Raw genomic sequence first — 14,841 nt, 5'->3', positions numbered from 1 at the left:
CTGAGGATCGTTCATGGGAACCAGCGGAAAACGTCCACGCACCTGCCTGCCTCCGTGATTTCCATGCAGCTTACCCCAGCAAGCCTGGTCCGGCCCCTCGGTTGAGGGGGAGGCCTGGGAGGGGGGATGGTGTGATGGCCTGGGAGTCAGACTCTGATGCTGAACCTGAGGGATCCCAGCCTGCACAGGATTCCCCGCCTCCAGAACCAGCTGAGCCGGGGCCAGGGCTTGAGCCTGAAGGATCCCCACCTGTGCTGGATCCCCAGGTGCAGGCATCAGCAGAGTCTGCTCTGGCTCCTGATGGGAGGGAGGACCCATTGCCTGCAGGTGCTCCACTCCCAGCCTCTTCAGATGAAGCTGAGGCATCCCCTGGGTCCAGTAACCCACCAGCCTCTCCTGAGCTACAGAGGCTCAGGGCAGAGAGGCGAAGGGAGTTAAGTGTCTGCAGGAGGAGTGCTCGCCTCCAGGCCCGGAGGAGAGGCGAGTCTCCAGAGGATCGGGGCGGCCTTAAGCATAGGGCCAGATAAAAGCCAGCCAGACCCAGCCCAAGTTGCGTGAGCAACTTAGTTGCAAGCGTGTGCTCAACCTGCAACCTTGTGCCTGAACCTGCCTTGGACCTTGACCTGCTCCCTGCCTCGCTCCCCGCCGGACTGACCTCCTTTGGACCCCTAGACCCAGGACTGGACTTGGACCTCGCTTCATGGACAAACCCTTGGGGCCAGCACAGGAATGCTGTGATGGTGTTTCCTGCTTGGCAGGGGGTTGGACTTTGGGGTCTCTTCCAACCTGATCATTCTATGATTCTATAATAATAATATTATAAGTAATACAGTGGTCCCTCGGTTTACAAACTGTCAGGGAACTGTCCCCAGCACAGTGCAAGGTGGTGGTAGGGCTCTCGGGATGCTACAGAGAGCCCCAGCCCCACATGACCAGCAGCACCTCCTCTGGCAGCAGCGGACGCAGCGAGGCTTCCAGTGGGGAGCGGCATGGGACTCAGGGGATGGAGGGTCGAGGCTCTGAGGATGCTGGAAAGACCCAGCACTCGCCTTGCCCAAGGGGTGAGGGAGGAGGCACACAATTTCCGTCACGCCAAAGGCATTGAGGGGTGAAACGAAAGGATGGAAGGTGCGGTTTTCGTATACCAAAACTCTTTTGTTAGGGTCAGAACCGGAAGGGGCCATTCCTGGATTCTGCCGGCGTTTGATACAGACATGAACTTTTTAGCTCTGCACTGTACATAGTATGCACAATAAAACCACAAAAGGAAAGGTCAGAGTTTTCCTGTTTAGTCATGAGCAACTAACCGAGGACCTTACACAAACATATTAACAATAATAATAATACTTAAATTGAGGTACCACTGTAGTAATAATAATACTTTTTATTTATACCGTGCCCATCTGGCTGGGTTACCCCAGCTACTCTGGGCGGCTTCCAAAACATATATAAACATGAAACATAAATAATAATAATAATCTGATCCCATATAGAAAGAACATCAACTTTAAAATGAACAACTTATACTAGTCATTTTTTCTTTGCTTAATGATACGATATTTTTGTTTATTTTATTTGTATTATTATTGCTGTATTTGTATTTTCTTTCTACAAATGTATTGTATTTGGAACCTGTTAGGGGTATCAACAAAATCAAGCAGATACAGTAATTGCAATTGTTTTTTTTTTTTGTTCGGAACGTTTATTTTACATTTCTGGTAAATATTGTATATCTGATAACTGAACAACAATAAAAAAAATTCATATCCATATATATATATATATATATATATATATATATATATATATATATATTGCGTATATATATAATTTTATGATATTACAATTTTGATATATATCAAACAAAGCAACATTCCAGAACTCATCAGAATCTAATAATAAATTTGTTGGTTAATGACAAACAACACAGGTAATGAACACACACCCAACTCCCTTCAGTTCTTCTCCATTTGTTCCTGAGGCTCTAATCCCTTTTTGTCTCCACTACAGATTGTGATGAATCGGAAATCGAGAACAAAGGTGACCACGACAAAATCCCCAGAGATGAGAAGTCACATAAAAATTTGGAGTGTAGAGAAAGCTGCAGTCAGAGATCCCATTCCACTTCCCATCAACAAAATCTCATTGGAAAGAAACTCTATCAGTGTGTGGAATGTGGAAATAGCTTCAATCACAGCTCCTCTCTCACTTCCCATCAAAGAATTCATACAGGGGAGAAACCCTATCAGTGTGTCGAATGTGGAAAGAGCTTCAGTAGGAGCTCCAATCTCGCTTCCCATAAAAGAATTCATACAGGGGAGAAACCCTCTCAGTGTGTCGAATGTGGAAAGAGCTTCAGTACGAGCTCCTCTCTCACTAAGCATCAGAGAATTCATACAGCGGAGAAACCCTATCAGTGTGTGGAATGTGGAAAGAGCTTCACTGAGAGGTCTTCTCTCACTTCCCATCGAAGAATTCATACAGGGGAGAAACCTTATCAGTGTGTGGAATGTGGAAAGAGCTTCAGTAGGAGCTCCGATCTCACTTCCCATAAAAGAATTCATACAGGGGAGAAACCCTATCAGTGTGTGGAATGTGGAAAGAGCTTCAATCACAGCTCCTCTCTCACTTCCCATCGAAGAATTCATACAGGGGAGAAACCTTATCAGTGTGTGGAATGTGGAAAGAGCTTCAGTAGGATCTCCAGCCTCACTTTCCATAAAAGAATTCATACAGGGGAGAAACCCTATCAGTGTGTGGAATGTGGAAAGAGCTTCACTGAGAGGTTCTCTCTCACTTCCCATCGAAGAATTCATACAGGGGAGAAACCTTATCAGTGTGTGGAATGTGGAAAGAGCTTCAGTACAAGCTCCAATCTCACTTCCCATCAAAGAATTCATACAGGGGAGAAACCCTATCAGTGCTTCGAATGTGGAAAGAGCTTCAGTCATGGCTCCCATCTCACTAAGCATCAGAGAATTCATAGAGGGGAGAAACCTTATCAGTGTGTGGAATGTGGAAAGAGCTACAGTCAGAGCTCCTATCTTACTTCCCATCAAAGAATTCATACAGGAGAGAAACCCTATCAGTGCATGGAATGTGGAAAGACTTTCATTCAAAGCCAAAATCTCACTTCCCATAGAAGAATCCATACAAAGGTCGGAAAAACCATTATACAGCTTTAGGAGCCAGGCAAATCTGCAACTTTTTAACCAGATCTTTGGTTGATTGTCATCTAATGCCCTTTTAAAATGCCCTCTTTTGTGTTTTTATGTTGTGTTTTTATTTGTAACCATCCTGAACATAGCTGTCAAGTTTCAGATTTGAAAATAACGGATCAGCAGTCTCACCTATCCCGGGGACAGTCACATGTCAGTGGTGGGCGGAGCCAGAAGCAAAAGTGGGCGGAGCAGCAATGTAAACTCCAAGCGGGCTCGGAGTGGAGCAAAGAGGGCAGCCATGTGCTCCGCGCAATGGAGCACCATCTTCTTCTTGTCTGATCCCATCAAAACAGGACAGGAAGCAACAGCTGCTCAAAGGTAGCCAGGCTCCGCCCGCCAGCTAACCCTATTGGCCGGCTGAGGGGCTTGGTGGCAACGGATAGGGGCTGATGCAGGGGGAGGAATACACTCCCCTGTAAGCACAGGAAACAGCTCCCACTTGCTTTGAGGGCTGAGGCTTTTCTCTTCAAGTAGGCGAGGTCTTCCCACCCAGTCCCTGGCCAGCAGGGGAGGAGCTGCTTCCATTAAAAACGGGAAATTTAAGGGAAATAAAAAATAAGGGAGAGCAGCGGGAAACTGCTTAAAATAAGGGAGATTCCCGGGGAAAACGGGATACTTGACAGCACTGATCCTGAAACCTGTGGGGTTAGGAATAGGTGCTAACTCTTAAAGGCCTAGGGGTCTCTCCCCCCCCCCCATGAAATTATTGAGGAGGCCACCCCCAGTTTTTTGTGTTTTTTTCAAATCAACCTTTTATACTTCTTCAACTTGCCATACAACTTCTCTTTAAAAGTTCCCTCTTGAAAAAAAGCACAAAGGTCATGAGGAAAACAAAACACAAGAAAATACAAACGTGGAGAGGTTCCTTCTTTGCGGGCAAAACGCAAAAGTTGCTTTAAAGCAGCATTTCCCAACCTTGCATCCCCAGCAGCTCTCGGACTGCTGTTTCCATCATCCCTCCCCATTGGTTCTCCTAGTTAGGGATGATGGGAGTTGTAGTCCAAAAACATCTGGAGACCCAAGTGTGCTTTAAAGGGAAAGTAGGCTGGCCCTGTGACACCCTCTGCTGACCAAAAGCACTGCCACAGAATCTGAAGTGTAAAGTACTACACTTGGGCAAAAAAAATGAAAGGCACAAATACAGGATGGGTAACACCTGGCTTGAGAGCAGTACATGTGAAAAGGATCTAGGAGTCTTGGTAGACCATCAACTTGACATGAGTTAACAGTGTGATGCAGCAGCTAAAAAAGCCTTGTTAAAATTCATCTTGTTTGCTTTGGCCCAGTTGTCTAATCTGTTAAGGTCATTTTGAAGTGTGATCCTGTCCTCTGGGGTATTAGCCACCCCTCCCAATTTGGTGTCATCTGTAAACTAGATCAGGATGCCCTCAAGCCCATCATCCAAGTCATTGATGAAGATGTTGAATAAGACTGGGCCCAAGACAGAACCCTGTGGCACCAGTTCTACCAGCTTTCTCACACACGTGATGTTTTTGTACTTTACTATTGTACTTTACTTTTGTTTCTGGCTAAAAGATGCCGGACACCCTAATGCACAGCTCTGACTTAATGAGCTGGCTAGCAGAGACATATTCTGCATCTTATCTACAATAAAGTAGTTTTAGCCTTAATGGCTTGTGTGTGTTGTTCTTCACGCTGGGGAACAATCGCATATCAATGTGCCCCTGGACTCGAGTAGCCAGGAGGGCACACAGGCTTCGTCCCTACCTGGGGGTCAGTCTCACAACTTGCCCCCGCGGGACGTTTGCTGACGGAACAGTGTTTGTTTACATTGCAGTGTAGCTGAAGCAAAATTTGTTGGAAAATGTACTTGGCCAATAAATTATTCCTATTCCTATTCCTAAAATCAGTCTACATTGCAATCCCAAAGAAGGGCAGTGCCGAAGAATGTTCCAACTACCGCACAATTGCGCTCATTTCACACGCTAGAAAGGTTATGCTTAAAATTCTACAAGGCAGGCTTAAGCAGTATGTGGACCGAGAACTCCCAGAAGTGCAAGCTGGATTTCGAAGGGGCAGAGGAACCAGAGACCAAATTGCAAACATGCGCTGGATTATGGAGAAAGCTGGAGAGTTCCAGAAAAACATCTACCTCTGCTTCATTGACTATGCAAAAGCATTTGACGGTTTCAAGCACAGCAAACTATGGCAAGTTCTTAAAGAAATGGGAGTGCCGGATCACCTCATTTGTCTCCTGAGAAATCTCTATGTGGGACGAGAAGCTTCAGTTAGAACTGGATATGGAACAACTGATTGGTTCAAAATTGGGAAAGGAGTACGACAAGGCCTGGCCTTTCATTGGTAGAGCTGCCACCACGCCAGTGGCGTTTACCTCAGTGCGGCGTGAGGACTGACTGGGCGGGCAGTATAGCTGTCAAGTTTCGGATATGAAAATAAGGGATCAGCAGCCTCACCTATCCTGGGGAGAGTCACATGGCAGTGGTGGGCGGAGTCAGAAGCAAAAGTGGGCGGCACTGGTGTGAATGCGCTCAGTAGGCTTACTGTATTTTGGAAACGCTGCCCGTGGGCTACGACACCTGTAAGCGTGGGAAATGGCTCCCGCTTGCTTTGAGGCTGCAAGGAGGCGAGGTCTTCCCTGTCCCTGGCCAGCAGGGGGAGGGAGAGGAGCTGCTTCATTTGAAAAAACGGGAAATTAAAGGGATATAAAAAAATAAGGGATAGCAGCGGGAAACTGCTTGAAATAAGGGAGATTCCCGGGGGAAACGGGATACTTGACAGCACTGGCGGGCAGTGAGATGCTTTCAGCTTCGGACACTTGGCAAGTTCTGAATGCAGGCCAGATTCATGACCCTGGCTGGCTGGACTTAGCCTGCGGGACACAGTTTGAGGACCCCTGGTCTACACTGACTGGCAGCATCTCCCCAGAGTTTCAGGTAGGGATTTTGTCCAGCTCTTGCAGGAGATGTCAGGGGTTGACCCTGGGACATTCTGCATGCCAAGCAGATGCTCTAGGGCTCCCCATATTTCACTAATCTTTCAACATTATGCTATTAGCAACCGTGGAGATTCCACCTGCCTCTTTCGAAAGGAGAACACGCACCTGATTAATTTAAGAAATAATAATAACAATATTTATTTATTTATTCCCCCCAAACCACTCTGGGCGACTTCCAACAATATATTAAAATACAATAGTCCATCAATTATTAAAAGCTTCCCTAAACATAGTGTTAACGGAGAAACCCGAGGGCTCACTTGGACAAATCAGAGGCCACAACCAAAGCTCAGAGCAAACAGCAGCCTGTAGGCTTGGTCTTTATTAAGGAAAGAAAATGCTGTCGTGACAGGGCTCCCACTCCTCACAGGTGGAAAAGATGGAAGCCCCGAGCAAGAAGCGACCCAAACTTTTATTACCTTCCCATCACCAGGATAAACCCCTAAAGCTGCATTAAAGTCACGTCAGAGTTACATCAGAAATACATCACAGAAAAGGAGGGGTTGGAGCAAAAACCTGAGTAGTTTGACACCTGTCTTGCTCTCTGCTTTACCCCTCCCAGACAAAACAAAATAAAATAAAAAATTCCTTCCAGTAGCACCTTAGAGACCAAGTTTGTTCTTGGTATGAGCTTTCGTGGGCATGCACACTTCTTCAGATACACTGAAACAGAAGTCACCAGATCCTTAAATATAGTGAGGGAGTGGGGAGGGGTATTACTCAGAAGGGTGGTGGGAATGGGTGATCAGCTGATAGGTGTGGAAAACCTGTTGACTCTTAACGGCTGCAATTAGTCTTGCAGGGAAAGGCAAGGGGTGAGATGGCTAAAGATAGCTTTGTTATGTATAATGAGATAAGAATCCAATGTCTTTGTTCAGACCAGGTCTCTCCATGGTTTTGAGTTTGGTAATGAGTTGCAATTCAGCCACTTCTCTTTCCAGTCTATTTCTGAAATTTCTTTGTATTAAGACAGCTACTTTGAGATCTTGTATAGAATGTCCTGGAAGATTGAAGTGTTCTCCAACTGGTTTCACTGTCTTGTGATTCCTGATATCAGATTTATGTCCATTTATCCTTTGGCGTAGGGTTTGGCCTGTTTGTCCAATATAGAGAGCTGAAGGGCACTGCTGGCATTTGATTGCATACACAATGTTGGAAGATGAGCAATTAAATAGTCCTGAGATGGTGTGTTTGATGTTGTTGGGGCCAGACTAGATGACCCTCGGATCCCCTCCTCTCTCTCTACTCCTGAATTCCTCCTGCAAAGCCCTTTTCCCTGCAAGCTGTTCCTCTGGTTTCTGGCCAAGGGAAGGAGAGGCTCAGAGTCCAGCCAAGAGCCTCACCCCCAAAAGGATATCTGGGCATTGGCGTAGCCCCCCTTAAATCCATAAAAAAGAATAAATAGCCGAGGTTCTGCCAAGCGAGAAACGGCTGAGCTGAGTCAAAGGGCTCTGCAAGGGTTAAAGGGAACCGAGCTGCCTTCCTAGAGAGGACAGGAAGCAAGAGAGAGGAGGCCAGGTCCTCCAGAGCCCAGGCCCCTCCCTCTCCTGCAAGGGCTGCCTGGCTGTCCCCTCCTGGGATCTGGTGAGTGGGGAGGCGGTGGGGGTCCCAGGGCTGCAGCAGGGGAGGGGGCCAGCCTGGGGGGGGGCTGGTCTGCTCATGCAGGGGGAGGAGAGAGAGGGGCTGGCCAGGGAGGGGCCAGGTCTGCAACGCTCTCCTTCCGGGGAGATCACAGGATCCCAAATGGCTCCCACAAAATCTCCCTTCTTCGAACAAAGGAGTCCCTAGGACTGTAACTCTGTGTGACGTCGCTCAGCGTCATTGCACAACAGAGGAAACATGGGCAAATGGTTTTCCAAAGCTGGACGAGGAAGGAAGGAAAGGGGGGAGAGAAAGGGCAGGAATAAAGAGAGGGACCCCAGCCCATAGTCTGGCTGCTGCATTGCAAACCAGTTTCCCAGTGTCTTCAAGGGCAGCTCCACCCGGAGGCCACTGCAGCAATCCCCTCGCACCCAGAGCAGGGCATCCCAGGACCACATCCTCTCTGTCCCAAAGGGATTGCTGCTGGGAAACTAGCCGAGCCGGAAATGGGCGCTTCTACTCACTGAGCCTGCAGGGACCTTGTGTGTGTGTTAAGCTATGTAACAGAATAATAATGCTAAAATACCTTCCTAAATTACAGGGGAAGTGTCTTTGGCCCCGCCCACTTGGCCCTCAGGGGATTGGCCAGATACATACCTGGCCCTCAGAGCAAAGAAAAAGGGACCCCCCCCCCCAGAAGTCTGTCTTGAGAGCGGCAGAGAGTCCAAGTGCAAGAAAAGGAGACAGAAGCAGGGGAGTGGGGGTGGGGGTGGGGAGGAACTCCTGAGGACCCCCGGGTGAGGACCCCCACTAGAGCCAAGCATTCATTTTTCACAGGATAGAAATTATTCCCTTATCAGTCAGTTCTGACTTCATGCATTGACTGGAAGGCAGCAGAAACCAGGTTGATTAATCTCACAGAAATCCCTTCAGTTGCCTCCACATTTTGCGTTGCTAGAAGGCTAGAGACTTATTTCTTCTCCTCTTCCTCCTCCTCTTTCTTTTCAAAAAGATAGCTCATGGTCTGGGATGCGGTGCAGTCCAGCCCTGGTTCCCTCCAAGACTCATCCATGCTTTCTCAGGGAACCATCCCCCCCCCCCCCCCGTCCTCCAAATTCTCTAACAGAACAATGTATTTGCTTTGTAGGATTTGCTAGAGCTTCTCATTCAGACGGACAGAACTTGGCAGAAGACCAAAGGATTCCTTCCGATCTCTCAGAGGCTTCCTCAAACCACAGATGGATGAGCAAGACTCAGCTGGCCCTGGAACAGGAAGAGGCCATGCCAACCAAACTGGGAGCAGTGGGGGATTCTGGGAAAACCAAGTGAAGAAGATCCTGGTTAAGGGGGACACCCTCCGCTCAGAGATGCAGAGCCAGCAGTTGAGGCAGTTCTGCTGCCAGGAGGCCAAAGGACCCCGAGAGGTTTGCAGCCGACTCTACCACTTTTGCCACCAGTGGCTGAAGCCGGAAAGGCACACGAAAGCTGAGATGCTGGACCTGGTGATCTTGGAGCAGTTCCTGGCTGTCCTTCCCCCGGAGATGGAGAGCTGGGTGAGGGAATGCGGAGCGGAGACCAGTTCCCAGGCGGTGGCCCTGGCCGAAGGTTTCCTCCTGAGTCAGGCAGAGGAGAGAAAGCAGGTGAGAGAGACTTTCCTCTGGATACTCCCAAGGGGCTCCAAAGAGGACAGAGAACATCCCATAATGGTTTGCAGATGGCCCATCCGTTTTCTGGGAAAGCATCCATGGAATGAGATCTCACACCCTTCAAGTCTTTGTCATTCTCTTTCTAATATTTCTCACCATTCTCTGTTCTGAATCCTTATTTCTTTTTCAGGGAAATGATCATTTTGCAGAAATGGACCTGGATTCCTGTGAGGCAGAGAGGCCTCCGTTGGACACCAGAGAGAGGCCACTGGGTAAGGAGGAAGGTGGTTTTTCTCCGTTTGGTCTCATTCTGTTGCTTTTCCAACTCATCTGAGGGTTCTTTTCATCTTGTTTTGGGGGGAAACAGTTGGGAACAAGGGTCCAGGGGAGGGGAGATGTATTTCTGCACAACAAACATATGAAATGGGCACAAACGTACAAATGCTCTCAGCAGGTAAGGCTTTCTCAAAGGCCCATCCGTAGTTAGAGTTGCCCTGTTTCACATGTGAGAGAAGCAGGCATTCCTGGCATCCTGTTTACCTTTTCTCTCTTGCAGGTGACAGAATGATGCCAGCAAGACCTCCTGATCCGTCTTTTCATGGGGGCAGAAGGGAAGCAGCGGCTGTGGAACCAGATCAGGTCAGGGGAAGCTGCCTTGTGGGGACAGAGGCCGAGGGATGGAGCAATGTCATGGACTGGTTGGGCACAGAGGAATGGTGGGAGGAAGCAGCCGGGGAACCAGGAAGGGAAGACGTCTTAGAGCCCAAGGAGTGGAAGTGGAGGAAGGATGAGCAGTCAGAGGGGGAAGAGGGAGAAGCCTGGGAAGAGGAGGTGTCAGAAGCTGAAGGGGTAACAGGGCTTAGTGAGCTGGGAGACTCTGTGGCAGAATGCAGTGCAGAATCAGAGTCAGAAGAGGAAGGAGGTGAGTGGGAGGAGGAAGGTCGAGAGGCAGAGGTGAGTCAGGATAAGGAGGAGCCACTGGTGGTTCCCTCTCCTTTTGCCAGAAGCCACCCTCCCTGCTTGTCTCTCAGAGCCAGGAGACCCCCTGGATTGCAGGAATCTCTGCTAGATCATCCAAGACAGATGGCCATCCAAAATAGGCTTATCTTATTTCTAGATTGATCAGTGAATGCTAAAATTGGTTTCTCTAAGCAGTGGACAAATGAGAAAAAATAGTGGCCTGGATTCACCTAACCAGCCCCATCCGCTGCAAAATAGGGCCTGCCCCCCATTCCTCCCCCTCTCCATGCCCCCATGAACCCCTTGTATTTGACTCTAGGGCATTGGGAGGGGACTCCCCAGAGCAGCTCACGAAGAGAGGAGAAAGTGGATCCTTCCATCTGGGAAACTGGGAATGCTTGCGTAGGGAGAATGAGTTGAAAAACACAGGGTGGAGTAACACCTATTTGCACAAAGACGAACACCCATAATTAAAAGGCAAAATTAATAATGATGATGATGACGACGACAACAACAACAACAACAACAACAACAACATTTAATTTATACCCCACCCTCCCAGCCAAGACCAGGCTCAGGGTGGTTAACACCAGGTATAGAAACAATTGATTAAAATACAACTTGAAAAGAAGATTAACATACAACATCAAAATGCAGCCTCATTTCAGTAGAAACTCAAATCTTAAAACTGTTTGGGGAAGAAAATGTCAAATCTTCACCAAGGCCAACTATCCAGACTGGTCCTACGTGGGCCGGAAAAAAGCCAGGGAAGTCCCCAGATAGGAGTTCCATCACAGAAGGAAAAAGGAAAGAGGGGGAGGGGATCAAGTTGATTCCAAGCCAATGGCCAAGCGGAACAACTCTGTCTTACAGGACCTGCAGAAAGATATCAGATCCCGCAGGGCCCTGGTCTCATGAGACACAGCGTTCCACCAGGTTGGAGCCAGTGTTGAAAAGGCCCTGGCTCTGGTTGAGGCTCATCTGACATCCTTAGGGAACGGGATCTCTAGAGTGACGCTATTTATGGACCTTATGGTCCTCCGCGGGGCATACCAGGAGAGGCGGTCCCGTAGGTACGAGTGTCCTAGGCCACATAGGGCTTTAAAGGTCAAAACCAGCACCTTAAACCTGACCCTGTACTCTACCAGGAGCCAGTGCAGCTGGAAAACCACTGGGTGAATAGTAGGGTGGGTCATAAAAATTTTCCCCGAAAATGTATCCTCCCTTGATCTTATCTCAGGGTTATGGTATAAACATAGTTAAATTTCAAATTTGGGACAAATCAGTTAATAATTTTGACCCTGCTCCTACAAATTGAAATTTTGCCTCACCACGAGTGATAAAAACATAGGAATTTGACTCATTTAATTCTCAGTATGTTAAATTGTGAACTAATAAACATAAATTTTAGGTTTTATGTAGAGTAATAATAGTTGCATACTATTATTTTCTGCAATATCTATTTATTTAAGATAAAACATACATTTAGCATGATATAAATATGGTGCACTGTACAATGTATATTGTGCATAAGGCATAATTTTATTAATTACACAAAATGAAAGTGTTTAGTACAATTTATACCTAAGTAATTAAGTATAATGTGATGTTTTGACGCAACACATGAGTGGCGTTTTATTGTTTATGTTTAGTACACCGTTTGCTTAATTGTTCCATATAATTTTTTCAAAACCATTGGTTTTTCATGTAAATTATCAACATGTTTTATCTTAAATAAATAGATATTGCAGAAAATAATAGTATGCAACTATTATTACTCTACATAAAACCTAGTTTATTAGTTCACAATTTAACATACTGAGAACTAAATGAGTCAAATTCCTATGTTTTTATCACTTGTTGTCAGAGGACTGCCCTCGGCGAAAGGCAAGGTGGTGCCAGGGCTTTATCAGTATCGCGAGGCCCTGTCTCAGACGCTGAGCAACTCCTCTTCATGCAGTGGGGGAAGCAGTGATCCTTCGAGTGGGGAGGGGGAGATGGGAGCAGGAAGTGGGGACCAGGCCTCTGACAGGGGAGGAGAGCCCTCGCACCGAGCAGAGGCTGGAAGTGAGGCGTCCCTTCTGTCTCCCCTTTTGCGCAGAGGGGAAAGGCGCAGGGGGGTAGGCGGGGGTTCCACATCCCACGCCTTTTATGCTGGGCAAAGAACCGGAAGGGGTCATTCCAGGACTCTGCCAAAGGATGAGATGGACGTTCTTTCTTTAGCTGCACTGTAAATATTTGCACCATTAAAGAAATTAGTTTCAGAAGCCATGCGTCAGCCTGGTTACTCATGAGCAGCCACTAATAAACCTTACATTTGTGGTGAGGCAAAATTTCAATTTGTAGGAGCAGGGTGTAAATATTAACCAATTTGTCCCAAATTTGAAATTTAACTATGTTTATACCATATGCCTGAGATAAGATCAAGGGAGGAAACATTTCCGGGAAAATTTTTTTTATGACCCACCCTAGTGAATAGGCTCCCATGGCAGGGACTCTGTGAGGAGCCTCGCTGCACTATTCTTCACCCGCGGGAGTTTCTGGGACAGCTTCAAGGTCAGCCCCACTTAGAGCGAATTGTTGTTGTTGTTCAGTCGTTCAGTCGTGTCCGACTCTTCGTGACCCCATGGACCAGAGCACGCCAGGCACGCCTATCCTTCACTGCCTCCCGCAGTTTGGCCAAACTCATGTTAGTAGCTTCGAGAATACTGTCCAACCATCTCATCCTTTGTCGTCCCCTTCTCCTTGTGCCCTCCATCTTTCCCAACATCAGGGTCTTTTCCAGGGAGTCTTCTCTTCTCATGAGGTGGCCAAAGTACTGGAGCCTCAACTTCAGGATCTGTCCTTCTAGTGAGCACTCAGGGCTGATTTCCTTGAGAATGGATAGGTTTGATCTTCTTGCAGTCCATGGGACTCTCAAGAGTCTCCTCCAGCACCATAATTCAAAAGCATCAATTCTTCGGCGATCAGCCTTCTTGATGGTCCAGCTCTCACTTCCGTACATTACTACTGGGAAAACCATAGCTTTAACTATATGGACCTTTGTTGGCAAGGTGATGTCTTTGCTTTTTAAGATGCTGTCTAGGTTTGTCATTGCTTTTCTCCCAAGAAGCAGGCGTCTTCTAATTTCGTGTCTGCTGTCACCATCTGCAGTGATCGTGGAACCCAAAAAAGTGAAATCTCTCACTGCCTCCATTTCTTCCCCTTCTATTTGCCAGGAGGTGATGGGACCAGTGGCCATGATCTTAGTTTTTTTGATGTTGAGCTTCAGACCATATTTTGCGCTTTCCTCTTTAACCCTCATTAAAAGGTTCTTCAATTCCTCCTCACTTTCTGCCATCAAGGTTGTATCATCAGCATATCTGAGGTTGTTGATATTTTTTCCGGCAATCTTAATTCCGGTTTGGGATTCATCCAGCCCAGCCTTTCGCATGATGAATTCTGCATATAAGTTAAATAAGCAGGGAGACAGTATACAGCCTTGTCGTACTCCTTTCCCAATTTTGAACCAATCAGTTATTCCATATCCAGTTCTAACTGTAGCTTCTTGTCCCAAATAGAGATTTCTCAGGAGACAGATGAGGTGATCCGGCACTCCCATTTCTTTAAGAACTTTCCATAGTTTGCTGTGGTCGACACAGTCAAATGCTTTTGCGTAGTCAATGAAGCAGAAGTAGATGTTTTTCTGGAACTCTCTAGCTTTCTCCATAATCCAGCGCATGTTTGCAATTTGGTCTCTGGTTCCTCTGCGAGCGAATTACAGTATAAAAAAGCATGCACAAATAAAATGTGCAGCAAAGCAATCCTATTGAAAAAACAGCGCAATTTGGAGGAACGAAAAAAGAGAGCATTGTGTAGCAGATGATATTTCTGCTGTCTCAGAAGAGGACATTTCCCTTTTTCTTTCAGGGTCCAGTGTGCTTTGAAGATGTCGCTGTTCGTTTCACGGACGAGGAGTGGGCGTTGCTGGATCCTGACCAGAGAGCTCTGCATAAGGACGTCATGGAGGAGAATTGTGGGGTCGTGGCCTCTCTTGGTAAGGCTCCCTGTGGGATCGTCATATCTGCCTGGAAATTCAAAAAATACCTCTATGTGACCAACCTCATATATTTTCACAGAGCTCAACAGCGCCCCCTACAACACCTGGGAACCTAACACCCCCACAATAAACAGTAAATTACAAGGTTTTTTCAAACTACAAGAAAGAAGATTCCACCTAAACATTAGGAAGAACTTCCTGACAGTAAGAGCTGTTGGACAGTGGAATTTGCTACCAAGGAGTGTGGTGGAGTCTCCTTCTTTGGGGGTCTTTAAGCGGAGGCTTGACAGCCATCTGTCAGGATTTCTTTGATGGTGTTTCCTGCTTGGCAGGGGGTTGGACTAGATGGCCCTTGTGGTCTCTTCCAACTCTATGTTTCTATGTTTCTATAATAATAATAATATTATAAGTAATACA

At 47.1% G+C, this 14,841-nt stretch overlaps 1 protein-coding gene and 1 pseudogene across 1 annotated transcript in view; one reads left to right on the top strand and one right to left on the bottom strand.

Annotated features, from left to right (window-relative positions):
* Positions 1–14,841, bottom strand: part of LOC117044872 — a 934,741-nt pseudogene that overhangs the window by 438,962 nt on the left and 480,938 nt on the right.
* LOC117045003 overlaps positions 1–14,841 on the top strand; it is a gene marked incomplete at its 5' end in the record, with an annotated part of 374,050 nt that overhangs the window by 20,212 nt on the left and 338,997 nt on the right. Inside the window, 1 exon segment of the mRNA XM_033145796.1 lies at positions 2,063–3,158. Coding sequence (XP_033001687.1) covers positions 2,063–3,158 — 1,096 coding nt within the window.

The sequence above is a fragment of the Lacerta agilis genome, chromosome 4 (assembly GCF_009819535.1).
Source record: "Lacerta agilis isolate rLacAgi1 chromosome 4, rLacAgi1.pri, whole genome shotgun sequence".
NCBI classification, from domain to species: domain Eukaryota; kingdom Metazoa; phylum Chordata; class Lepidosauria; order Squamata; family Lacertidae; genus Lacerta; species Lacerta agilis.
The sequence above is the reverse complement of the archived record's forward strand: the minus strand, read 5'-3'. Positions and strand labels throughout refer to the sequence as shown.